Source organism: Heterocephalus glaber, unplaced genomic scaffold (assembly GCF_053883595.1).
Source record: "Heterocephalus glaber isolate CG9 unplaced genomic scaffold, H.glaber_assembly_v1.0 deba00000071, whole genome shotgun sequence".
NCBI classification, from domain to species: domain Eukaryota; kingdom Metazoa; phylum Chordata; class Mammalia; order Rodentia; family Bathyergidae; genus Heterocephalus; species Heterocephalus glaber.
This window is the reverse complement of record NW_028258137.1, coordinates 14970321-14997330: the sequence shown is the minus strand read 5'-3', so window position 1 is coordinate 14997330 and position 27010 is coordinate 14970321. Positions and strand designations below refer to the sequence as shown.

The following is a 27010-nucleotide window of genomic DNA, read 5'->3' as shown; positions in this document are numbered from 1 at the left end:
GGAGAAATAAAATAAAATTTAAAAATCAAGCACCACTTAGGAGGAAGGAGCCAGCCCTGTGGGTGCTCTGCAGCCTCCATCCCTGTCCCACTGCCTGCCCCATCTGCTCTCATTATGAAGGTGATGAGGGTATTTGTCAGCAAATCATGGGACTCAGGAGGAGCCTCTGAGTTTGAGCACCAAATCATGCTGTCCGCAGCAGTAACCAGAAAGTTCAAGTGCATGGCAGGAATTTTAAAGACCATTTTCTTTTTCTTGTATTTGGTTGAAAGTCTTGCTTGGGCTCCGTTCCAGCAAGACATCTGGACAGGTGCACCCAGCAGGATGTGGAGCAGGGGGGAAAGTGATGCCTCATGCTTTGCCATCAAGAGTCACGCTTCCTGCCACAGCCTGGGGAGATTGTAGACTGCAGGTGTGAAAGGGGAGAAGAAGATGAATAGAGCCAATTCTGACTTTTATGAAGTATCTGGAGCAGGCCAATAGCGGGCAGCTGCTTCCGTGTGACTTTTTCATTAAGGAGGTGAATTCTTGTGTGCAGGCATTGCATGATTTATCTAGTGCACTTTGCTGGAATCTGAAATACTCTTTGGGAAGAGGCAAGTACGGAGATTTTAGGTCCTAAAAGCTTTCTTCCCTCGAATGGGATAGTTCCATGGATTTTGTCTTGAGTCTCTTCTCCACAGTGGTTGCCTTCAAGCCACCACAGCTGCATCAGCCTTACCTGGGGGAGAGTTAGAAATCCACATTCTTGGGCTTCTCCACATCCGCCAAATGGATGTTCTGGGGCTTCATGGTATAACTCATGAAGTAACAAACTCATGGTGTCACAAACCCCCAAGGGCTTCCGAGCTGTGCTCAAGTTAGCTACTTGCTGGGCTAGGACACCCAGTGTGTCAGAGATCTCCAGGCCATGATGTTGTAACGGATGATCCAGCCAGCTCTGGGCTCACAGTAGGGAGACCATGACAGTGCCCAATATTTGGATACATCTTTCAAATGATTTTTGTGTATGTTTTTCTCTTGGGGTTTTAAAAAACGGCCTCTCATTTTTTAAAAAGATAGGGCAGGGCCAGGGATGTAGCTCAGCGGCACAGTGCCTGCCCGGCAAGTGTGAGGTCATGAGTTTGATCCCCGGTGACCCCCCCCCCAAAAAAAAGATAGAGCAAGTGTAAATATCTGCATTTTACAGGTGAAATAATGCACCCGTTTGGACCACTGGGCAGGCATTTTTTCCTGTTGTGTGGATTGTCCTGGGGTTAGAGATACAAATAAATAAATGCTTCAGAGTGGATTTGGAGAGTCAGGAAAGTACCCGCCAGCCATGTTGGCTGAGTTCTCCTCCCTCCACAGGTCCTCACTTGTTCCACTGACAGAGGTGATAAAGAATATGGCCTTTGGGTTATATCGCCCCGCTATGGACAAAGAGATAGAGTAAATATTTAATTTTGCAGTAAAGGCATGCTTTTAGGGTTTGGATCCTGGCTGTATACTAGCAGCAAGACTTTGGGTGAGAGACTTAAAATTTAGCACTTTTTTTTTTGGTACCAGGGATCGAACTTGGGAGCTTGCACTTTCAAGGCAGGTGGTAGAACCACTGAGCTAAATCCCCGGCCCATTTAGCACTTTTTATAAGGGAGAAGTTGGCCTTATGTGTGCTCAGTATTCCCCTGCCCACGTCTTAATTTCTATATATCACAGTTTCTTTCTTTCTTTCTTTCTTTCTTTCTTTCTTTCTTTCTTTCTTTCTTTCTTTCTTTCTTTCTTTTTTTTGTATTTTGGTGGGGTTTTTTTTTGAGATGGTCTCACTGTGTAGTTCAGGCTGGCTTGAACTCACAATGTAGCCCAAGCTGGCGTCCAACTTACAGCGATCCTCCTGCCTCAGCCTCCTAAGTGCTGGGATTACAGGTGTGTGCCACCACACCCGTCTATCACAGTTTCTTTACTGTCCATCAGGACTTCCTTTTGGGGATCTAGGAGGGATGGGGACTGGCTGTAAGGAGGGAAAAGTTAAATAGGTGTGTTTCATGGATGCTCGTCTCCATCCTTGATCCTGTAGGCTTACTAATTTGAAAAATAACAAAGGTAATAAAAATAGCCTCATTTATTGTAAAGGATAGCCGTGTATCAAGTGTTCTGTGTTAGGCATTTTATAGGAATTACCCATTTGAATCTTCCCAGCAGGGCTGTTAGGAGGTTCTATTATTGTCCCAATTTTGCCCATGAGGAAGCTAAGGCTCAGCGTTGTGTGTGACTTGCCCAAGATCCAGTGAGATGCAGAGTGAGGGTCTTCTACCTGGCTATCTTCATCCAGTACACCTTAGGGCACCATGATTGACAACAGTTTGACACAGAGTGGAATGGGTACATGCTAGCATCCTGTGTGTGTAACGGGATTTAACATTTGTGAGGGCTGGAGAGTAGCACTAGGGAAGAAATGCATCTCAGTGAATGGATAAAGTCACCGTCACTGTCCTGGTGAAGTGGGTCATTTCAGATCCTGGGAGCTTTAGGTTGCTTCTGGAGGGTGGTCCACCCACACCCCACATTAGGCTTCTGAGCTCCGTAGACACTCATTCGACCTTGGTAGAAACCAGCCCTCACCGTGCTTGTCCCTAGGGAGGACCCATACATGCTGTAAACTTCTTCCCAAGGGCAGACAGTGAACCACACTCCTTTCTAGGGTTTTCCTCACAGGGAGAATTGCAATCTGTTAGGCTAAGACACAACATTCTCCAAGGGCCCATATTTGCATTTTTCCAGAAAAGATTCTGAGCCAATGCAGGTTCAGGCTAGAGAGGGTTTCAGACTTGGACTGTTATTTTCCTTCTAGGATTTACTGTGTGGCTCAGGGCCACCAATATCATGCGTTTTGAGTCAGGCAATGTCATTCACACAGGAGTGGTGGTCTCAGCTCTGGCCCTGGAGCCCAGGTACTGAGCAGGAAGGAATGTGGTGCGTTCCAGGGTGTGAGGAACCTGGCCTAGAAACCAAAAATAGGGCAGGGCCACCCAAATGGATTGATCTAGGGAGCATTTTTACTTCCTCTGGCCTTTTCCCTTGTAAATCATGGTTAGGGCTTGTATCTTATGGTGTCTGCAGAACTCCTACAGTGAAATAGGACTAAATTAGCATGTGCCAAGGACAAGGGCATGAGTGGATGAAAAGCCAAGATTAAACAGAAAATACATATATATTTAGGTTGACCTTTCACACATCTTCCTAAAAATGTGACATTAAATCTGAAACTAACTCAACCTCACTGATTAAAAAATTAACTACCCTCACCCCTGGTTGCATTACATCTGAAAAGATTCTTTTTTTAGGCGTTCAAGGTGAATACGTGGGCCAAGGTGAACACGTGTTCCAGAAGGCCCCTGCCTTGTCACTGTCACAGTTTTACAGCAGTGGACTCAGAGTCGAAGCCCAGGTTTCAGTCCTGACTCTAGCCCTCGGGGAGTCCTTGGGGCAATCACATGGCCTTGTTGAGCCTTGGGTTCCTCTAAGGATGTGAGCCAAACGATGCCCTGCTTAGGGGGCTGTAATAAGAGAATATGAAAGTTTGTGCGGGGGCTGCAGGGTAAATGGTGTGCGTGTCTACAGTTGTGGATGACTGCACACTTACCACTTCCTCAGTCCAGGGATGCTGGGGGATTCACAAGCTAACTGTGAATTTCCATCTTTCCCCAGTCCCTTCTCACTAGATTTGTTGGTAATATTTTATACCCCGTCCCCAAAGAGCGAGCCTGAAACCCAGGACATGCTGTGGCTGGCAGTCTTTCCCTCCAGTGGGGTGCCCTGACAGTTGCCTCTTCTGTCGTGGGACTTCCAGGTTCATGGCCCAAGAAGAGTCATAGGCCCTGCTGCCTGCCTTTGCCTAGCTGCCCTTCAGAGCTGGACAGGTCTTAGGGGCCTTCCAGGACATCCTGTAATCGGAATTTCTTCTGGAATCCCCCAGGGTCCCCATTTGCTGAGAGGGATATCAGGAAGCAGCCTCCCCACATCAAAGAGCTTTGCCATTTTCACTTGCTCTTAGAAGAGGGTTACATCCTGGGTACCCGGGAGAGGGTGGTGTGGGTGTGTTGATGCTAACAGGTGTTACTTCCCGAGGAAGCGTCTTTTGTGAATCACAGGTGCGTGCATGCTTGTGTCAGAATGTGCTTTGTCTACTTCTGCTTTAAAGGGGCGGCCATGTCAAAACCTGATCAATATTTGCATTCCATGCATGAAGAGCCAGATGTTAGAAGTTTCCTAGTGTTGGGGAGGAGGAGGGAGCCGGGGCCCCTCCAGATTTATACAAATCAATGTTCTCTGACAGAAGTTGGTTAGTTTTCCTGGGAAACAAGTAACAGGAACACATTTTTTTGATTTTCACGATGAATTATTTTCTAACAAGAGGCCTCTTTGACTTTCAGTATTTGGTCAGGTTGAACGAGTCCGACATATTAATGGGATAGAATCCCATGAAGCCATGCAGCCTGGCCTCTGTTCCTTCCTTTCTGTTTTAATTATTAATTTGCTTTTTGCACTCACTTTATGCGCCAGGCTCCCTGTCAGAGTGCCTCTGACTGTAGGGAGGTTTGGGTTTTTTTTTCTGGGTTCCTCCCTGTGAACCAGACCTAGAAGGGACATCACAGAGACAGATGTGGAACCTCAGATGTTTCTGTGTTGGAAGCACAGAAGGGTCATCTTCCAGCTGGCTGCCGTGATCATTTTAGGACGTAACTCGCTGTGAAGAACGCAGGTGGTACAGGCGCACACATGGGCTCTAGTGTGCTGTAGACACTTAGAACTAAACCAAAAGAAACCCTACCTGGGCAGCTCTGCACCCAGCCTCCTGTGGGCCCCGGGTGACAGTGCCCTGCAGCACTCACCACTGCTGAAGCTGTTGTTTTGTTTTGTTTCCTAACCACGCTGTTGACCTGATGGAGGAGAGAGGGAAGAATCATGAACACAGAGTAAAAGTGAAACAAAACCCGAGTCCCCCTTCTCCCAGATGGGAGAGCCCTGCAACAGAGGCAGGGGTGAGGGGCATCAGGGAATTCAGGATTTGTGTGGAAGTAAAATTACCTGCCTGGCCAAGAGAGCAAGAACTCTGAAAGGAGGCAGCTCCGTTATTGAGTATACCACTGGGATTTGTGCCTTGGTGGATTCTTCATATATTACAGTGAATTTAATTAAATACATTGTGATCCCAATTGAGGGTATTCTAATTAGCTGGGTCAGGAACAAATTGTTCTCCCTCCTTCTCCAGATGAAAACATCTCTGCTCTTTGGTAGGGAAGGCATGTCCTTGGCTGTCTGACTTGCCCCGTGGAGTCATCTTCCCAGTCTTCCTGCAGCTTCATGTTAGGCAGGTTTGCAGGGTGGGGTTCTGAGGGAGGCCTGTGCCACCAAGGAAGAGAGAGGTCTGGTCAGCAGTCTCAAGAGATTGACCCCTCAGGGCTGGGGAGTGGAGAGGGGCACAGAAATCCGGGTCCTGCTGCTGGCCCTGAGTCCTCTCTACTCCAGGGTGGACAGCCAAGAAGGAATAGGAGCAGGATTTGTCACACACGGGTAGGGATCAGTAGATTCAGGTTGTAAATACAAATTTGGGGTGAGATGTAATCTTTCTAAGCAAGCATTTCTTAGAAACTTAAGATATAGTTTAGGGCCAGGGATTTAGCTCAGTGGTTTTGCCACCTGCTGCGCAAGCGCAAGGACCCGAGTTCGATCCCTGGTACCAAAAGAAAAGATGTAGTTTATTCTGGAATTGTTTTAGTGTCTGGAAAAATGAAGTTGGAGAGCAGAACAGGCTTGGAAGTTTGAATTAAGCTTTTGTGTAAGTTGCTAAGAGATGACCTTAGGTGTTTCCTATACCAACATCAGTGAAAGATCATGGCTCTGGTTTCCTAGTTTCCTTTCCTTCTTTGGTCCATGATTTGTAGTGTATGACCATTTCTTTTACTAAAATGGCTCTCAAATGACAAAAAAAAAACACAAAAGGATTTGTGGCAGTCCAAGAGACTGCATTTACCAACATGAGCTTGAAAGAAGAGTGGTTTTGGCATATTCTCATTCATATCAATCTTTTTTTTTTAAAGCAGGAGTTCCTAGTATGATGTTTATTTCAATTCAGGATTTATGTAGCCCTATCACCCAAGAGCCTTTGGATTTGAGAACAAAAGACATTTGACATCTCAATTCCCATTCACTTCTTTTTGGCTACGTTATCCCTCTCTTCTGGCTCAGAGATTGGAAACCCCAGCCATTTGGAATACAACCCTTGCATCCATGTTTCAATCTTATGTTTAAAATTCCATGCCTTATTGCAAGGAAATCCTGTTTCATGGGGAGGTAATGGAGGCTTGGAAGTGAGACTTCAGTGATTCTTGCTCTGCTTTCATAGTTTAAGACACAACCAAAATCCTTTGATAAAACATCTTGCTTTGGACTTGTGGTTATTTTCCGTTATCTTTTATTCACTTATTTCAGTCGAAGCTTTAATAAGCATAATTCTTTTGGTCTTTTTTTTTTTTTTTTTTTTTGGTACCAGGGATCAAACTCGGGACCTTGCACTTTCGAGGCAGGCACCAGAACCACTGAGCTAAATCCCCGGACCCTTCTTTTGGTCTTAATAGGCCCAAAACAACAGCTCTCGGCTCCTGCATTTCTTTCCTGCTTGCAATCCCAGACCAGACCGTGGATCCCAGGACCACAGGATTGTCCTGCTTGGGGTTTTGCCTTTGGAGAAGCCTTGTGGAGAAGCAGAGGAACATGTCCTGGGAAAAGCTGATCCTTTCCTTCACATCTGCTCAGCGATTCCCTCCTCCCAGGGCATGGCCTCAGAACATAGCGTCTTCGTGCACCCCATCCTCCCAAGTCCTCTGTAGGGAGCCCTGTCTCTGAGGAGAAACTCTGAAGACAAACCATTAAAAAGCTCAAATTTATTTCCAGAAAAATAGCTTTTTATTGTCAATTGCAGTTTCTCTAAAATTTAACATTGAGGTCTCACTGGTTCCTCCAGCTCCTAGTTGTGAAACCCTTCTAGGACAGCTGTTACTTGTAAGGATTTTATCTGTCTGCTTCCAAGCACTTGCAGGTATTGACTCACCCATTTGGGCGACCAGGAGTGTTCTCCGTTGGTGCCTGTGAAACCCTTTGCATCCATACCTGCAGGTGGGCAGTTTCTTTAGGAACTCGTTAGCCAGTTTGAGGGTCCTGAGCCCCTTAGTGAGTTTGCTGTGGAACCTAATTGATACATTCCTGTTTCTTTCTCCAATGAAGTGCACATTGTACTCCTGGGGTTTTTAGGCCTTTTGAGCACAGGTAGGACGTAGGCATGTGGTGTGTGAACCTCAGTGCCGTGTCATCCGATAGGAAGGTGCTCCTAAGGACAGTCTCACCTGAAGTGCAGAATATTCCAACGGGTTTGGCTTCTCAGCACCTTGCATGATAGGCTGGGCAAGGGAGAGATCCTAGCAGGAGCTGTAACCATCATCAAGGCATGGACAGCCAGCAGGTCCTCTGTGGGTTAGAAAGGAGGTGAGGGACCCTCTGCATGCTTGGCCTTGCCTCTCAGACCACACTTGGGTGACTGGGGTGGAGGTGGGGTGGCAAGGAGAAAGGGGGAAGGACAAGAATCACACATTATCTGAATTCCCTCCTTCAGAAGGATGCTGGGTACATGGTGTGGGGAGGTAAGCCCTGTCTTCTACTTCTTTCCCACTAGCTGGTTACCCTGGCTCAGTCATTTAAGCCTGTGGATTTTACAAAGACAAACAGCCAGTAGAGAAACTCCTTCCCCTGCCCTGGGTCATTTGGAATGATGGAGTGTGTCACTTCCCTGACTGTTAGAAGAAATGGTCCATAGCTTTCATCAAATTCCTAAGAGGCCCCAAAATGTTGTCAATTTGGCTCTCGAGTGATCTTTAATTCTCTTAGGCACAGAAAGCTGGGATCTGCTGAGTTTCTGTGACAGCGACCTTTCTTGCATTTTAAACTTTAATCCTGTGTGTGCCTGCTTCCTGCTGGCTCTCAGGCTTGCGTGCTCCAGATTTGGAATCGTGTCTGCTGCACATGCAGACAAAGTCATTATGAGCGTATGATATACTAGATGACCAATGATGCTGACCGGTGATGAGCCAGGTGACCTCGAACCATTGATAGGGACCTAGTCTGGTGAAATGTATTTATCTGTCATTGTTTAATCTAGAGGAAAGTCTGATTTTGGATTTTCCCAGTAGGCTAGTTGTAAAAACAAAATCTTGAGTTGTCCTTCTTGTGGAAGGCCCAGATGGTGGCTTTGGCTTTGTGTTGTAGACTCAGGGTGCTATACAAGTGGGGTAACCACTGCTGTAACCAAAGCAGGGCTTGGCTGGCTTTGTCTGTAAAGGACTGGAGAATATTTTAGGCTCTGCAGACCATACCATCTCTGTCACAGCTGTTCAAATCTGATGCCTCAAAAGCAGCCATAAAGTATATGTGAACCAATGGACATGGCTGTGTTCCAGTAAAACTTTATTTATAGTAACAGGCAGTGGGTCGGATTTGGCAGAAAGGCTGTCATTTGCTGACCCCCAATCTATGTAAAGCAGGACACTTTGGCAAGTGAAAGAAACCTTTAATAATTGTGGCACTGGGAGGGCCACACTGATGAGCAGTGTTACCAGTACTTGAGAAAGGCACCCAGGAATGGGGCTTTAGAGGAGACAGGAATGTAAGTCACCTTGCCACTTGTCTTCAAAGAGCTGCTAGAGAAGGGGATGTGGGGAAAACGAAAACACCCCTTCTAAGGGAGCTTATCATTGGCCACTGTGCCTTTTGGATGTCCCGGTATGTCCCCTGTCTACAACCAGTCAGGGTGGGCTCATGGCTCTGGCAGGCTTCCAGTGGCTGACGCAGGGCACATCCCTCTCCTTTGTCCCTACAGCACCTGCAGCAGCATGAGAGTGGCGTGGAGGGCGAGAGCTGCTACTACCACTGCGTCCTGTGCAGCTACTCCACCAAGGCCAAGCTCAACCTCATCCAACATGTGCGCTCCATGAAGCACCAGCGCAGCGAGAGCCTACGCAAGCTGCAGCGGCTGCAGAAAGGCCTTCCAGAAGAGGACGAGGACCTGGGGCAGATCTTCACCATCCGCAGGTGTCCCTCGACCGACCCAGGTGAGGCTTCAGTGGGTGCGGTGGGCCAGGGAGGGCCTGGGCGGTGGCCTCCAGGAGACCTGCGGGCTTCTGTTGGAGGAAGACATATCTGTCACTGGCCTCCCAGGTGGCCGTAGTGTTCTGGAAGGTCATGGTGCCTTTTTCTTTTAGAGCACTTTCGTACTACTGCACTTCAGGGTTGTGCTCAGCCATAAGGAAGGCACGAGCCACTACCCGGGGGTAGGCCCACCGAAGGCCTTCTGTCTCCTACCCTTGCATGCCTCCAGTACATTCTCCGGATTCTATTATTGTACATTCTGATCCAGCAGAGGCTAAGGTTCTGTGCCTTGTTTAGTATTAAGAGTAGACAGTTTGTGGCCTCAAACTCTGGCCTGTAAAAGTGGACTTCAGGGAGAGTCAAACCTAGAACTTGTCATAAAAAGCTTAATTGCATTTGAGAGAGATTCTTGTCTTTCAATGAGCCTGGGCTGCTTTCCGCCTTATGGAGTCAAGACTTTCTGGTGGAATTCGCCTGGTTTCTCCCTCCCTCCTGCCGTCTCTTTGCGACTCTTATTCCCATTGGGAACTCCTTTGGTGGAATCATCTCTCTTGTTTTTGTTTTTGTTTTTTTCAACCTTGGAGTTCCTTCTCTTAACTTGGAAGCACAAGACAGACACTTGCCACTTTAAAAACATAGTATAGAAGCCCTTCCTTAGTCGTGGATCCCCACTGGAAGAACCACCTGTATCACTGATCTCTAGTACACACCTCAGCCTACTGTTGCCTGGTTCCCTTGTCCCCAAACCACTCCATGAAGTTGGACCAGTGGCCTGGGATCTGCCCAGCCCAGTGGCTGTGCACTGGTCCTCATTCTTTCTTTCTGTGGTATTTGCAAGGGCTGCCTGGTCCCTTCTGAAAACTCCTTTCCTCTGACTTCTAGGGCTTGTTTCTCTCTACTCCTCCTGTTTCCCTGGACAGTTGTCCATGCCCATCCTAGACTGTTGGTCCTTAGCCGGATACACATGCCAGTGTCATTGGGCATCAGGCCCTGGCCTTCAGCTCCCAGCCTCCTGACGCTTCCATCTCCAGGTGTTGCCAAATGCCCTCAGTCGGCTCCCCAGGCATCTTGCTACTCCCCACCTTGGACACCGAGCTCGTGACTCTCCCCAGTGGACCTCCTTTTCCTTCTGATGGCACTTTGTGTAATGACCTGGCTGGTCCAGCCCCAAGGCCACTTCTCAACCCTGCAGCACATTCTCGGCCATTGAGACATTGTGGCTGTGTGAGGTATTAATCTTAATTCTACCAAATTATACATTTTTCTAGTCTTAGAGGTAAAAAGCTTTTGTAAACTTTATTTAAAAATGACCTAACTTTCCCCCCATCTCATTCTTCAGGGCTTCCAACTTTTAGGTACTTCCTTTGTGACTTACTTCCTTATTTCGCAGCAGGCTTCTGCTCCTGTTTCTTGATTATTCTTCACTTGATCTTAGCCAAAAGGCCAAGAAGTGATCTTGATTATTCTTAAGTTTAGACGTCTCTTAGCTTTCTGCTCCAGAAGATGAGGACTTCACGAGCATGCTGTTCTATAAACCCTCTCACTACTTACTCACGTAGTTCCATCTGTAAGCTCACACAGACATCGCATACACCAGCACCTCATCCCTCCGCGCACACACACAGTCCCCCCACCTCTCCCACCCTCCCTGCACACACATTCCACCAGCATGCAGCACACCGCACCCCCTTACCTCCCGTGTTTTAAACACGTACCTCTCCCCAGACAGACGTGGCACCCAGACATACTCTGTACACACACATACCCCACAGATACCTCACAAACACTGTACCCTCGTCCTCTGTATCCCCCCCACACACCACAAACACATAGACACCACAGCCCTAAATATCCTATCTGTTCTTAGGCACTTCACAAACGTAATGATAACACTCCATATGTACATCCACCAACAGACATTGCCCCCCCACACCCCGTACATATTTACACACCTTACAAACATGACACAGCCCGTACACACATGCACCAACAGATACTGTGCCTCACGCGCCTCTGCCTCCCCCACACTCGCCAACCCCCTCCACACTCCATCTTTTCCTCTTTCTGCCTTCCATTACGATGAAATAATAATTTGGGGATATATTAATATTCAGTGTTTTCATTATTATAACTCTATAAATATTAATCACAGCTGAGCCATGTAAAGTTTTATAATTTCATTTACCTTCTTGTACCACTTTTTGTTTTCCCTAGTTTTCTAGGTACCTATGATTAATTCATGGCTCACCTTACTCTGCCAGAGTGGATGTTTCCTGTTCTCTGAATGTCTGTGCCGTCAGTTTTTCCATCAGCTTTGTCTCCTCCTGGAGGTGTCTCTGTTCTTCTTGACCCTTCCAGAGCCCTCTGCCCATCAGCTCCTGTCCACACTATCTGGGGCCTCCATGGTTGTCTGCTCCATAGAAATGAAACTGCAGTCCCCACAGGACAGGATACAGTAGAATTTAGGAATTTCTCTCCCTGTGGGAATAGTTGAAGTTTCACATCATGGCAATATGTTCTCCTGACAGTCAGTACAAATGGTCTCTTCAGGAAGTGCTGATGGGGACCAGGATAATTTTTGTCGCTTCCAGGTCACTGCATGACTGTCCTTTCTGTGTGTTTTTATGTGCCTTTTATGGTTAAAGTATAAGTATTTACTCTGCAGCTCTTGCCTGTCTGTCACATACGGCCCTGTGTGAGCGTCCTCAGGGGCACAGTGGGGACAGGCACCCACAGACCCTCTTCTGTCCTCAAAGCCTGAGATTATTGTGCCACCTGGCTGTGGGGAACCCTGGTCCCCACTTTAGTATTTTGGCCTCTGTTTGGCCTTGCTCCTCCTCATTATTCTGCTGTTGAGTCATTTCATGGCATTCTCCTGCCTTCTACTGACATACATGTAGACCCATTTCTACATGTTTATGTTTTCTTTTTTTTTTGTCATTGTTTTACTCTTCTGTCAAAAGCTGGTCTCTTTCACCTCTCAGTTCTTTCTTTTACTCTGCTCAGAATTCCCTTTTTATTAATGAGGTGCCCCAAGCTAAATAGTGTACAGCTGCCATGTCACCGAGGCCTATGGACTGGGACAAACAGTTCCCTGTTTTATAATGTGAGACTTCTATTTATGCAGTTTATTTTGGAATTGCTTTCCTACTCCACTGCCTTGTGGATTGCTCTCATTTAATGCATATTAGTCCCCCTTCCCCCCAGATGTCTGAGCAACTTCAGTGGAGATACTCAACTTCCTCTCCGTATTTCCAAATCCTTTTATATTGTCTTTGGCTCTCAGTCCTGCTGCTCTACCCACCCCCTCTCACTCATGCCCCCCTGAGGCTTGTACTCCACTGACGACAAAGGGACAGATTATTAGGTAATATTCATGCTGACATTAACAGGAACTTGGTTCTGCTTTAGAAATCCCTGTGAGAAAACACATCTTAAAACATATCCTCCCTATCCCCAGGGATTGGCTCTTAAAAAGTGGAAAGAATGTCTTCAAGAACAGGGACATTTCGGGCCTGACATTTAAGATCATCAGCTTCAAGTTTGTAAACACAGATTTTGTAAAGTACTCCTGGTTCTCGACAGTTTAGCAGAAGGATCAGGACGAGATCCTCCAGCTGGAAGCGTCCTTCATGTGGCACTTGAAGCATTGAGAAGGCATTGAGTCCCTCACAGTGTGCTGCCTACCCTGACCCAGAGGCCATGCTGTCTAGAGTTCATGATACCGGCATCCTGTCATCAAGTTCAATGATGACAGCAGTCTTTCTCCTTTCTTTCTTTCCTTTTCTCCACACCACAAAGTTTTATGCAAAAGCTATCAGAAATCACTTTTTTTTCCCCCTTTTCGAGCCCCGGTTCTCATACCCTAGTCTCCTAGCACCTTTGGAAGGTAACAAGAGCTTCCTTGCTAGGGCCAATTGAGTGTACTCTGTCCTATAGATGACAAAAAGATCTCTTCCAATTTTACCCGCCTGAACTCACCTGTCTGCCAACCAGCCAAGCTCACCACTTAGCCTGTCAACGCACATGAACCTGTTGGTGTGGAGGAAGGAGTTGAGACAGAGGATCTTTTGAAGGTCTCCACTATCCTTCAGAACTTTCTGGACATGGCCAGGATTGAGATCTGTTGCCTATAGCTGTAGTCTCATAACCAGAGGGTCCTGCCCTTCACCAGATGGGCAACCCTTGGCTGCTGGCTATGTACATGTAGGCATTCCCCTCGTCCCACCGTGTGTTCCTGCTTAGGGTGGAGTGTCACTCAGGTCGGCAGGCAGCCCGAGTCCCAACTGTGGTGATGTTAGCCTAGTGTGATGTTCTTCTTTCCACTCTCAGTCCAGGTAGACACAGGCATGCACACAGACATGATTGATCTTCCTGTTTTAAAAATGACTTGGAGGGGTAGGAGTATAGCTCAACAGTAGAACACTTGCCTAGCATGCACATGACCCTGGAGTCAATCCTCAGAACTACAAAAACAAAACAAAAAGTGCCAAAAATATTAAAACAACTTGGAAATAACACATCTATGAAGAAACACGAAGCCCTTGTTCTGTCTTCTTCTTAGCATTTTAAAATTTCTACATGGACTTTTGATTATTAATTTGAATGTTTTTTCTACAAGATAAAGTAGTCTCTTTGTGGAGATCTGTTCTTTGTGTTTCATCCCTCCCTACATGCAGGTATGGGGGGGGGGCCAACCTGTGAGCCAGTACAGTGGGTTATCTCTCTCAGTTGCTAGTGTCATCTGTCCACTTCCCTTTAGTTGACCAAAAGCTCTAGAAAGAAACCTCTCATGTTAGGTGGGTCATGTGTAGGATCAGCTTCTCTGTTTGCCTATTAAAAAGGCATTTCTAGGGCTGGGGATTTAGCTCAGTGGTTCCGTTGCCTGCCTTGCAAGTGCAAGGTCCCGAGTTCGATCCCCCGTACCAAAAAAAAAAAAAGGCATTTCTGGCTCCTGGGTGAAACTGTAGTTAATTTCATTGTATCATTCCCTGAACTTGGAGAAATAAAAGAGACCCTTTTTGTTTCTACTATTGGCTTTTTTCCTCCTCTTCCTCTCTTTTCTCTTATTCCTCTTGCCTTACTACTTTTTCTTTCCTGTAGACGTAGATCTCTAAACTTTGCATGATTGTAATTAAACTGAAAATTCTGTGAGGGGCTACTGTGTACAAGCCTTTTATGAGTTGGGGGCCACAGCTGATGTCTGCTGTCCACCATAGCACGGACACACTGGCTAGTCCACCAGCTAAGACTCCTGAGGTCATCAGATGATGACTCAGTTTACAGAGGGTGTGGTCATTCAGAGTTTGGCTATTTTGCTTGGAGCAAAAGCTGGCGTCTCCTTTGACTGGCACATCTCTGCCTTTCAAGGTTGCAAGTGTCTGGGGTTCGGGGAGTAGACACAACTCGTCAAGGGATGACACGGTTTTAGTGACAGCTTTGACTGAAACACTCACTGACTTTGCTTAGTGGATCTTTTTTGTTAAATCAAGTTTCAAGGACCTTTGCGTAACTAAAGTAGCTTAAGAGGATAAGAAAACTCACAATGTTCAGCTATTCCATTTGGCTTTGTTTTATTTTTTAAAATTGCCAAAAGGCTGCCCTCTAAGCACATAGTGCATCTCTTTTTATATATAAATAGCTAAATTATATGCAATTTCAGTATAATTTTTCTCATAGTATAAAAATATCTGGCCAGTTCTGTAGTTCTGAAGTTTTCTTTTTGTGAAACTAGCACAGCTGTGAATCTTCTTTTGCTTTTATGCTTTGTCTTCTTGACAAGGCTTGGGGAAAGCATGGGGCTAAAATCTATGAAACTTGAGAAATTAAATGTGAACGTGCACCAAAAAATTGGGGTGATTGGAATTTTAAACATTTATGGAGGAATAGAGGAAATAGGGCTTTATCCATTTTAAGTATATTACCTAGACAAGAATGGTAAATTTATGACTGCTTTTTAAAAAGACACTTTACCATGTAGATACAATATCATTATGAATCAACACAAAGGGAGAATATAATGTTCAAGGAAAAATGGAGTTTATACAGTAACATACAGCTTGATTTTTTTTTTTTTGAAAATCATTTCTTTTACATCTTTAAAAATAACCATGTTAAGCAAAGAGCTTGTATCTGGTGTATCTGGCTGTTTTATTGGTGGGAATCTATATGGAATCAGAGTGTCCGGCACATGGCAAGAACTCACATAATGGCCTTGCTTCTTGATAGAGATTTTTAGCAAAACCACTAACAATGTGCCAAGAAGTAAATCTTGACTGTCTTTTGTTCATGGAGGTAGTTTTTCATTTGTCAACATAAGCATTCATGGTGTGGTTACAGCCTGATTCTTTTGCATTGTGCATCTACATAGAGGGGCTGGGAGCAGTTCTCAGGGTGTACACTGTCTTGTTTTTCTGTTGGAACAGAGTTCTTGATTTGCCTTAATTAGTCCTCTAACAATCTACAAAGGTCAGTGCCAATTGCCTGTTCATTTACATTTGTAATTGTGATGGCTTCTGATTACATATTCCTTGTCTCAGTCCTTCCTCTAAGTGCGTGCTAGAGAATCCTCCCCTCCCCGTCCTCCAGCACTACACACACCAGGCACACATGCACATGCACATACAACCATGCACACCAGAACAGTGTGAAAGCTGCAGGCCTGACTCCTCATACAAGAGCCTTTTGTAGTGACAGCCCAGCCTTCCCTGGAATGTCAGAGGCTTATGGAAACCCCTCTTGGAAAGGGTTTTGCCTCTAAGTTAGGGATATAATGAAGCCAGAGTCAAGGAAATTACATGGATACCAGGCAAGAAATCTGAGGCCCATTATCCTGGAGCCTTCTTGAACTGGGTAATTAAGGGCAATTAAACTTTTCTGCTGGCTCTCTGCAAAATATGCTAATGATCTGGCCTGTTGAAGGTGGACACTCGCAGAGTGCTGCTTCACTGCTGCCACATACTGCTGGCCTGGAAAGGTCTGTCTGGAGAGCATGTGACATCACTAAGATGTGGCCTGGGCAGTGGACCCAGGGACTTCATTCCCTCTGTTTGCTTAGAGAGACGAGTACCACGCAGGATGCTCCCCTCTTTAGAAGTTGTCCTGGCTGCAATAGTCCACGTTACAATGGTTCTCACTCTTCATCCTCTCTTATTCTACATCGCCTTTTGCTAGTTGCCTTATTGTTATGGGATGATCAAAGCTACCCAGGGCTTTGTGTTATTTCAACATCCTGCCAGGTAGCATTGTTCTTAGCCAGGTCTCCAGCATGTCCTCCATGCCGTCCTCTTGAGTAAGTACCAATGCATGCCCCTGTGGCCACTCAGCGCTTGCTGCTCTGAGAGACACAGCACTGTGGCTGCTCCTTACTAGAGTGGGTGATACCGAGTGACAGCAAGAGGAAGAAAAGGAAAAAGGTGTCTTTTGGTGGTTACTGGAGTTAGGAGAGACATTGTGGGCCTGAACCCTGGGGGGATGTTCTCTTTAAGTACCTTTGAGTATCTGCATGTGCCAGAGACCCTAATTGGCTCATCAGAGACGAGAGACACAGGGACCCTCCAATGGAACCACAGCATATTATATCACAGCAAGTGTTACTTTGTGAAGCCTTTATCTGGCAGTATTCCAAGTGGCCTTAGAAAGGGGTATTTAAGAAACCTGAAAGCTTGAAACTTGACCCTAAGGTGAATATGGATAGTTAGCTGGTGAGGGGCATTTTGGTGGCTTGGAAGTTGGTGGTTCTGTGCCTGGATTTCATTCGAGGGGAGGCCCTTGTAATGCCGACACCTGCAGCAGGCAGCAGCGGCCATCCTAGTCGTGTCCAGTCACACATGCAGACCCCTCTCGTATGACCCCCACCCCAGCCTCTATGCTTAATACCACCCTCATTGTCTCAATGTATTTCACCAGAAGTGATAATTTGTACTGGGGGATGTCCAGGAATCATTTGTGGGGCCACTTTTACATCCTATAGGAAACTTGTTCCCGACCTTGGTAGGGGGCCAGGGAGGAAATAGAACATGCATCTCTCTGCTAACAGAAATAGCTCAAAGCTTTCTTCTCAGACGTATAGATGTTAAGGAACCCCCTTCAAACTGTGACCCAATTATAAGAATTATCGTTTCAAATGATTTTATTTCAAACACTGGCTGGCAGTGGAAAGTTTTTGGCCTCATAAAGCAGTAGAAGCCCTGCCCATACTTTGCTGGTCCCTGGACTTCCAGGTCCCTTGAAAGCCCCAAAGGAGCTTCCCTGGGTCCTCTATTATAAAGTTCAGCTTCCGTTTCTCTGTCATACTAGCCAGATTTCCAGTGCCTCACAGTGATAGGTAGAAGAACATGGCCGTCTCCGTAGGCAGAATGGATTTATGAACAGTCTGGAGTTTTGGGCTGGACAGTGCCATGTTCTTCCTCACTGGGAACGCTCACATTTCCATTAAGTCCACACGAGGATTGGCTATGTTCTCCATAGCCAATGACTTGAGTTTTTTGCGTTTTTTTTTTTTTTCCCCAGTACCCAGGGATTGAATTCAGGACCTTGTGCTTTCGAGGTGCCACTGAGCTAAATCCCTGGCCCTGACTTGAGTTTTAAAGAAGTATGGAACCTGCCAGCCACCTATTTCTGCCAGCCTAGACGAGGTCTTTCCTTGCCTTTCCATCTTTCTTTCTGCATTCTTTGCTCAGTTTGGGAGAAATATGTCTTCCAATAGGCACATAATTTTGGTTTTGCCATTTAAAACATTTTTCCATTAGCAGTTTTGAGGGGACTTTGAAAGGACTTTGTAAAAATGTGTTTTTAAGAGTGGATGCTAGAGTGTTTTTCATCGCTTTACACCTAAAGACTGCCTTGAGACCTTTTGTGTATATGCTAATGAAAGGAGCTATTTATTGCTTTTTAAAGGTCCTTGACCTCTGCTCTAATTAGAATATTAAAAATTCGACAGGATGTGATTTTCTTGGATCAGTCCTGTCATTTTAACCCCAAATTTTGATCAAAATGGTCATCTTCTTACAGAGTCAGCAAGGAGCTTGTTCATTTTTCTCTCACTGTTTCATTGGCTTCAGTTTTTCCTTACAGACAGCATTAGTTTGCTAGAACTGCCATATAAGGTGGCACAGAATGATGGCTTGGACAAAGGAAATTAATTTTCTTGTAATTCTGGAGCTGGAAGATGGAGATCAGGGTGTTGGCAGATTTGGTTTCTCCTGAAGCCTCTCTGGCTTATAGATGGCAGCCTTCCCTTGACTCCCCACATGGCCTTTGTCCACGTCTGAGCTCCCCTGGGGCCTCACTGTATGTTCTGATCCTCCTTCTCATGCAGATTTTATTAGGGCCCACCCTGAATGCCTCCTTTTAACTTAATTGCCTCTGAAAAGTCCCTACCTCTAAATACAGTCATATGCTACTAGGGGTTAGGACCTCGTGGAGGGAGTTTGGGAGGAGCACAGTTTAGTTCCTATCATAAACTTTCTGATTATCTAAAGCTAGTCTTCCTTCCTTTTGGGTGGCAGGAATGTAAATGGTAAAGGTAGATGCAGAGGTGGAGGGAGGTAGCAAAGACCTTGGCCACAGCCTCCAGCAGTGCTATGAGTCCCCAGCAGGCCTTCCCTTGCTTTCTGAACTCATATTCGCTTCTCAGTGTGGGCTGTGGCACAGGAAGAAGCAGTGACCTCCTTGGAAAGATTCTTCCAGCGGAGTTTTAAGTGCCCAGAGAAGCTCATTAGGACAGAGCAGGTCAGAGCCTGTCTGCTGAGCCTGCCTTCCCAGGACTCTTCCCCTTGCCTGTCCTGATGCAGCCTTGTTCAAACCTCCCTCCTAGTAAATCCAGGGAACTGATAGCCCCCTACATGTGGGGATCCTCTTGTTCCTATCAGACTTGACAGTCATAGCATCAATAAGATCTGCCCTTGCTGAGGCTGCTCCAACAGGCCGGCCATATCAGCCTCGTGTGGGAGGATTTATGAAAATAGTGTCTCTTCCCTGCTGCCCACAGTGCTTTCTAGGAGTGAGCAGCATGCATGGGATTTGTGCAGTGTTTGCTCGCCCTAGTTTTTTTGCTCTGACTATGGTAATGCCCCCAAGATCCTTGCCCCATTTGATGATCTGTTAATAGAATAGAGTTACAGGTAGTATAAAGTAGTGGAACTTCCATCCAAAGGATTTTAGTTGAAGTTTGAAGTTTACTTCAAAGTACCTGAAGTACTTAGTTTCCCCTGCTTTGCCAGATTCTGCATCCTGTACTCCAGGCTGCATATTATATAAAGGCGCCAGTGTGTAAATTTAAACTCTGAATAGTGTTCCTTTGGGGTCTGTCTCCTACTTACATCTATAGAGAGGTTGTGTGCATCTCGTTTCCAGTGCTGGTCTTTTCCAGATTCAAGCCGGAATGTAGGCATCAAAACTGCCCTCCATCTGGGCCTTCCTTTACTGCATGGTGCATTTACCCCAGCGTGGCTGTCACAGGGGCCTCATGTCTCCAGGTTACTCTCCTGGGCAGTGCAGGCAAAGCCATTTCCTTTACTGCAGAAGACTCAAGGGTGGTGCTGCTGTAGATAGTGGTGGAGGCAGGACTTGGAAAAGAGGCCTTTGGCTGAACGCCTTGGCCTCTGCTGGGTCCTGCCGCCTTGCTGTGCACTCTGCAAGAGGCAGTAGCACTTTGTCCCAGCGATGGGGTTCTTCACCTCTAGGAAACAATCAGATCCATTGCTGCATCTGTCAGGGTAGGAAGGCAGGAACCCTGAGACTGAGGAATGAGACAGCAGTTATTTGGGACTCTCCCTGCATCAGAGCGCAAGCCCTGAGAATCAGAAATGGTTTGTATGGTTTTCCTGACACCAGAAGCTCTTGTGTAATTGTGAGTTAATTCCAGAAGCATAGAGAGCCTCACAGAGCAGAAGGAGCAGCTCCAGGCGGGCTGGCTCAGGCAGGGCCTTTCCTCGAGTGGCATCCAGCCTGTCTGTCACCGGTACTGCAACCTGGTGAGAGGCTTATGCGACAGAAACACGGTCTGGCCACGAGCCATGCAAACTGGAGTCCACACTGGGCATTTTTGTGCAAATAAGTGGGGTTTTGTAGTAGATATTAACTGAACTTTGGAATGGTGGGCTTTGAATTACTAGGAGAACAATAACAAGATAGGCAATAAAAGGAAGAGGAAAATACAAGAGAGAAAGCTTTCAGGAGGCTAGAGAGATGCTGAAGAGTTTGGAGCTAAAGAAGTAAAGCCTAAGTCAAGAAAGGGAAAGTAGACTATTTATTTATTATGGAAGCGTAATATTTGTACATCTTCATGGGGTACAGTATGGTAATTTGATACTTGAATACAGTGTATAATTAAATCAGGGCAGTGAGCACTTCCATCTCCTCAAATGTGAATCATTTCTGTGTGCTGGGAACATCCATACTCTTCTTTTCTACTTATTTGAAATACGCTGCAGGTTGTTATAGATAGGAGTTACCCTGCTGTTGAAAGCCAGTGGTACTTCCTCCTCTCTAACTAGGTTTTTGTGTCCCTTATCTGACCTCTTTCTGTCCCCCCGGCCCCTGCCTGTCCTGGTCTCTAGCCATCCTCCACTCTGTTCTGCTCTAAGGTTGAGGAAGTGGTTGATCTTTGACTTTACTTGCTCCTCTGGGAAAGAACCTTGGCTGTGGAAAATGTGACCAGAGTCCAGACGTAGAGTTCTTTTGTCTTACGAACAGCGACACTGTCCTCAGGATAGCTAGGTGCCACTTTAGGGTCTGGGAAATCAGTCAGCAGAGAGAAAGCAGTCTGGAGTTAACCCGCTCTTGGGGAAGCAGCCAAGCACCAAATAAATGAAGGGTGCCAAGTGCCCAATGCTGTAAACACACAGCCCGGTGGGACGCAGACGAATGGGGGCTGTTTTATAGGAGGAGGCCGGCAATGGTCTCTCTTTGGGGGGATGACACTGGAGCTGAGCACATGCCTGAGGGGCCCACACACAGACCCTGGGCTGGTTGGAGGACCCGGAAGGCCGACACAGGCTGGAGAGGAGCGTGCTAGGAGATGCAGCCCAGTGGCCGATGCCTTGGACCCTGGCAGGGTGTACGAGCATTTGGGATTTGCTTGTGATTGGAAGTCACCAGAAGGCTGTGATCAGGGCAGGGGAGGGCTGTGACTTAGCCTGTTCCGGTTACTGTAGCAGCATGGCTCACATGTCCACTGTCATTCAGGCATGAGTTATCTAAGACTCCCCCCTCCATAAAAGCCTCTTCAGGCAGAGAGGGGAGGTGGTGCCACCATGTGCTGTCTTCCTTATAACCTAGGGAACAGGACAGCTGCATGAGGAAGGGAATTGATGTCGACCCTGGACATTGAGGCGGAGTTTTATCGTCATCAGTGCAGCTCTGTGGGCCTCTCCACTTAGCTCCGGGAGGGCAGTTTTCTTCCACATACAGAATCCGTGCTGAGTGACACTGCCCAAGTGTGCAGCACAGGGAGGACTTTTGTCCTTTTGCCTGAGGGTGAATCATCTCCACCACAGTGAAAATACCAGACACGAAAGATGGGGGACACAGGGACATGCTGCGACATCTGATGTGCATTAAGACACCCCCCCTCCCACTCCTCATCTGATGCATGGTTTCTTTGGCAGAATGTTTTGGGGTATAAGATGGTGATGTTCGTTTCAAGGACAAGGATTTCATCTCATTATTTGATACTGTAATCCGAAAAAAGCACAGTGCCTTTTAACACCTTTGTTCTCTTGGTGCCCACAGTGCTTCGTGACCAGAGGTCATTATCCCATTCTGAGGGCTGATGACCCACCTCCGACTTCCGTGTCTAGCTGGCCTTTGACAGACAGCCTGATCTAATTCCGCAGCCATTCTTTTCTCTGTGGACATGTGCCCAGACCCCAGGCGGATCTGAAGAGTTCCTTAGAACACTTAAGACCAGGGAGATTTGTGCCATGCTGTAGTGTTTTCTCTGGGCTTTTCTTTAATCAGGATTGTAGACTGGCTTTTCGTTTTGGGGTTTTTGGGAGGCTATGGGGTAGGCAGGGGGAGGACTGCTAGTCCTTCTATAAGGCACAGTTACAAGGATAATTGGGAAATAGTGATTCTTTTTCAATAGCTATTTTGGAGTGACTCCCTGAATTCCCACCCAGCGTCCTTGTCCCTTTGGGATTGTCTTGCTTACATGGAAAGGCCCCAGGAGAGAAGGATTTTGGTACATATCATGAATATTTGGAAAGAGTGTTTCAACCACACCTGGCTGCCGTGTGTGAGGACAAATTTAATTTATTTTAAAAATCTGGCCACAGGCAGCTTTTTCTGTTTGTTTCTTTAGGGGGGAAAAAAATTGAAAAGCAGCAGCAAGCTATGGTTTGCATTTGTTTTCTTCCAGATTTGACCAGCCAGCAGAAGAGAGATTATCTGTAAAGGATATGAAAGGTTTAATCATTTTAATTTTGTTTTTATTAAAGTTTATCATAACTTTTTTTTCAACATGCCCTGGTAGAACCGGAGAGAAAAGGAGGTAATATAAATATACAGAAGCCCCCAAGCATTTGGTTAATAGAACTCTCCAGTGGGCATTGCCTTGTGGGGAGGAAGTGGCTGGGGGCTGGGGATGACGGGCTGACCAGGGCAGGCTGTGACAACACTGATCTGTTGCCAGCATCTTGTGAACTTCCCGTCCACCTCCAGCTCTCCCTTGTCATAGGAACTCACAGCTTTCATTAAATTAAGGGAGAAGAAACTCCCAACTGTTGACTTTCTCTCTTCTGGTTCTCAGGCAAGCCTAGGACCTCAAGCCTTTTGTTGCTGAAGAAGTTGAAGTCTACAAAGAATAGTAAAATTTGCTTCTGTTAGATTCTTCTGTCTGTATAGTCACAGTGAAATATTTGAACCCAGATATTTGGAAGACTTGCTTTAGGCCAAGAACTCTGAAGTTGCAGGAGCACACTTTTTTTATGAAACAGCAAAGTTGGGAAAAGGAGTCTTGTAGTTGTTGGGTAGAAAAACTGTCTTATAAATTATGGTAAAACTGAGTAACCAGAATCCTAGATTAATGGAACTTTTGGCTCATGTTTCCCTTTAGGACAGAAGAATAAGCTTATTTTCAAAATTCACCCAGTTGTCAGATCACCTGGGTGTGGATGCGCCCCACAGGTTCAGCACAGTCCCCTCACCTGTACAGCTGTGAAACCCTGCAAAGGCCTGGCTGTGGCGGTCCAAACCCCAGACCAGGCAGGTTGCATCTCCTGACAACAGTGCTGTGTCTTCAGCCTTCTGCTCTTACCAAGATTGGAAACTTGACTTGGACATTTTAAGCAGGAGTATCAAAGCACTGACTTCTTGTTAAACCTGACGGAAGGTGACAGTCCAATTAATTCTCAAGTTTTGAGCTGCATTAGGGCTTTATAGTATTTTCTGTGCCGTTTTTATGGGTAGAAGACTTGTTCATCAGAGAAGCAGCTTTTCTGTTGGCAACTGCCACTTCAATTCCTTGACTAATAAAAACTGCACTGAGGCTTCAGCCCAGCAGCTGTGTGAGTAGATAACCTGGCTCTTGACAGGCTGTGTGGACAGTCACATACTCCTTCAGGCTTCCTTTAGGGGCTGTGCCTGAGTATACTGAAGGCTTCCACTGGATCTGAGGCCTTCTTGCAGAGCTGAGCTCAGAACCAAATCAAATCTCCCTGCTGAGAAAGGGACCCAGAGCTCAGGGGCTGCTCCAGGTTTCAGGCATCTGCTGCTCCCAACTGGCTGTGTTCCAGGTGGGAGAGTGCGCCAAGCAGCCCAGCGGCTTATAATTTTGGAATTCTTTTATGGGAGTTACCTGAGCCAGCCAGGGGCAGATTTCTTGGTTACTTTGAGCTTGGATTATAGAAACACTGACAATGAAATTCAGACCCCTGCCATTCTCTGTGAGGCCCTTGGGACCCCAGCATCAGCAGATGGGGCAGTTCTCACCGACAGGAAGAGCGGTCCCACAGCTGTCCTGCCTAGGGCTTCTGTCTCACATGGACTGGAGGACCACAGGAATTCTGGGAGGTAGCATGAAGTCTTGGTTCCTTATATAGATTATGAAGACAGGAGAAAGTGGGTGAACACCTTCTACTGTTTCCTGGCATTCAGCTGTGGACTACGGAGACACTCCCAGAGTGGCTTACGTGACCGAGGAGTTTTGTTTTTCTTCATATAAGCAGGGAGCCAGGGCAATGAGGCTCAGGATGGACAGGCTCCACTGCAAGTTTCCATCGTTCCATGAAACTCCTCCCGCCATGCTGCTAGTCCCCTTGTGGTCTCAAGATGGCTGCTGTAGGCAGGAGGAGATGGGACAGCCAGAGCGCATGAGCTACCAAGTTGGCCTCTTTAAAGAGCCACCACCCCCTTACTCTCTAACTCATTGGCTGGAACTCAGGACACAGTTCGTATAATTTTTAACTAAGGGTGGTGTGGCCTGATTAAAATGAGTGTTCTATTAGCAAAGAACAGTTATTAGGAAGGCAATTAGAAGTCTCAGACATGTCTTTTAAGAGGTAAGGAGGAGATTATGTAAACTGTGTTACCGTATGTGATGGAAATCTAGCCATTAAGAATAATGTTGTTGATTAATGTTTAAGAATATGGAAGAAAACTCATTGACTGAGGGGAATCAAGACACAGAACCATATATAATTGTCATAATTTCCTTTAAAATATATGTAAATATACAGAGGTATTGTTATAACTGATTATGGATGATTTTTATTTCCTTCACACCTTTTTCTCTTTTCAAGAATAGGTACTTGCTCTTTTTATGCTTAAAAAATTGGCAAACTTTAAGTGTAAGGAGTAGAAAACCTGGTAATTACTACCTCATATATGAAATATATTTGATGGAAAAAATAAAATGAGTAATAAAGGGGAAAATCTATAAACATGTAGCAATAATGGAATGATGACGAGTAGCTGTAATGCTACAGATTTATCAAAAACAAATTCCATCATCCTAATAAGATAAAATGAAATAATGTTCATGAATTCCCATTGAAGATGGAAGTTATACAAATGCAAATTTATATTCTAGGGGCTCTAAGTGCACATCAGACACATCCACCACTTTCTCCAGTGTCCTTTTGAGATTATTCAGTTGCAGTTTGCCCTTGGTTTTGTATTGGAAACACTGGGGCATAGTGAGTTTTACCAGGTGTTTATTAAACCTATGTTAGTTGTAAACACTAATTGCAGTGAGGGAAGATGAAAGAATAGAAGAAATGACCCTTGCCTGTGACCTCACACGTACACACAATGTTAACAGGGTTCAAGGCGATCCTTGGTAAGTACCAGATAATGGAGTGGAACAGTACATTTCCTGGACCTTCCCGGGTGTGAGGGATTCTTGGGTTGAATTTGGAGGAAGCTCCAAGGAGAGGGTGAGCCTGTACCTGGAAGGATGAGTAGATATAGGCGGGCAGAGGAGGACAGTATGGAGGCATCAAGGGAGCTCAGCCATTTGGTCAGGTGCCAGCAAGCAAGTCAAGCTGGAAAGACTAAAAATTGTCCCATTTTCTTCCATCTTTTGAGCTTAGTTTCTTCCATTTTCCCCCTTGCCCTTTGAAAGAGAAAGAATTGTAAGTGTGAATTTCATGATTTATTAAAAACAAAATCAAACTCATTTTCCTATAATCTAAATAAATTCATAGTCTAGGAAATTTTCACATGTGTTGAGCCCCGACTCAAAGACAGACTAAAAAATACGGGTAATATGTTGATTTTTGGGCTGTTTGTTTTGAGGGAACTGTAAGTGCTGATAAGAGCTCTATTTCTACTTAACATTTTCATTAATAACATGGAAACTATAGTAAGTATAATTTGTACATGATCTAAAATATGTGTAATGTATATAATTACAAATACTTAAAATAGAAAAATTTCATAATTGGTCTAGAGAGGTTAAGAATCATTTTCAATTCGTTCTTTTTAAATTTTAAAAATTTTGATGGAATTTCAGACTTATAGAAAAGGAGTTTACTACTACAAAGAAATTTCGTACACTTTTTCCCATATTGCCAAAATGTAAGCATTTTACATTTGCTTGACCAAGCTTCCTCTTGAACATTTCCTCTCTCCATACATGTGTTTAATTCACACATATACACAGATATACATAGTGTTATTTTTTTTCTGGACCATTTTAGAATAGATTTCAAACATGGGACCCTTTTATATCTCAATATATTAGTGCATATTTTCTAAAAACAAGGATATTATTTTACATAACCAGATAACAATCACCAAAATCAGAAAATTAACATTTGTATGAAGCTATTAGGTAATTTAAGGATCTTGTTCATGTTTTCTTAACAAGACCCTTCATATGAAAAGAATATCCCAGGTCACAAGTTATATTTAGCTGTCTAGTCTCTTTAATGTCTTTTCACCTAGAATGGTTCCTCAGTCTTTCTGTGGGCTTTTATGATCTCGATATATTTGAAAAGCCAGTTATTTTGTAGAGTACCCTTCAGTTCGGGTATGTTGTGTTTCCTTATGATGAGAATCAGGCTGTGTGTTTTAGTAGAAATTCTAAACACGTCTTTTGTGTTCTCCCTAGTATGTGTCACCAGGAGCTCCAAGATACTGATTGGTCTCTTTATTGATGGTATCAACTCTGGCCACTTGGTTTTGATGGTTCCTTCTTGGGTTGTCCATTGTAAAGTTATTTCTCCTTTTTCCTTTCGTTTTTCTGAGAATCTAGGGAAGATATACTTTGAAACTATAAAGTTGAGATTTAAATGGGACTATGTTGGGAAAATAGAAGTTAATAAAAATCAACAGAAAAATATTTGGTAAATGAAGGTGAAAGTCATGAAGGTTTAATTTTAGCTTG

At 45.4% G+C, this 27010-nt stretch overlaps 1 protein-coding gene across 8 annotated transcripts in view; it reads left to right on the top strand.

Annotated features, from left to right (window-relative positions):
• Zfhx3 (zinc finger homeobox 3) overlaps positions 1-27010 on the top strand; it is a 246104-nt gene that overhangs the window by 138341 nt on the left and 80753 nt on the right. For all 8 annotated transcript variants that reach the window (XM_087204839.1, XM_087204819.1, XM_087204840.1 and 5 more), the window contains one exon: positions 8909-9140. In XM_087204839.1, the coding sequence (XP_087060965.1) occupies positions 8909-9140 (232 nt within the window). The remainder of the gene's footprint in view (positions 1-8908; positions 9141-27010) is intronic.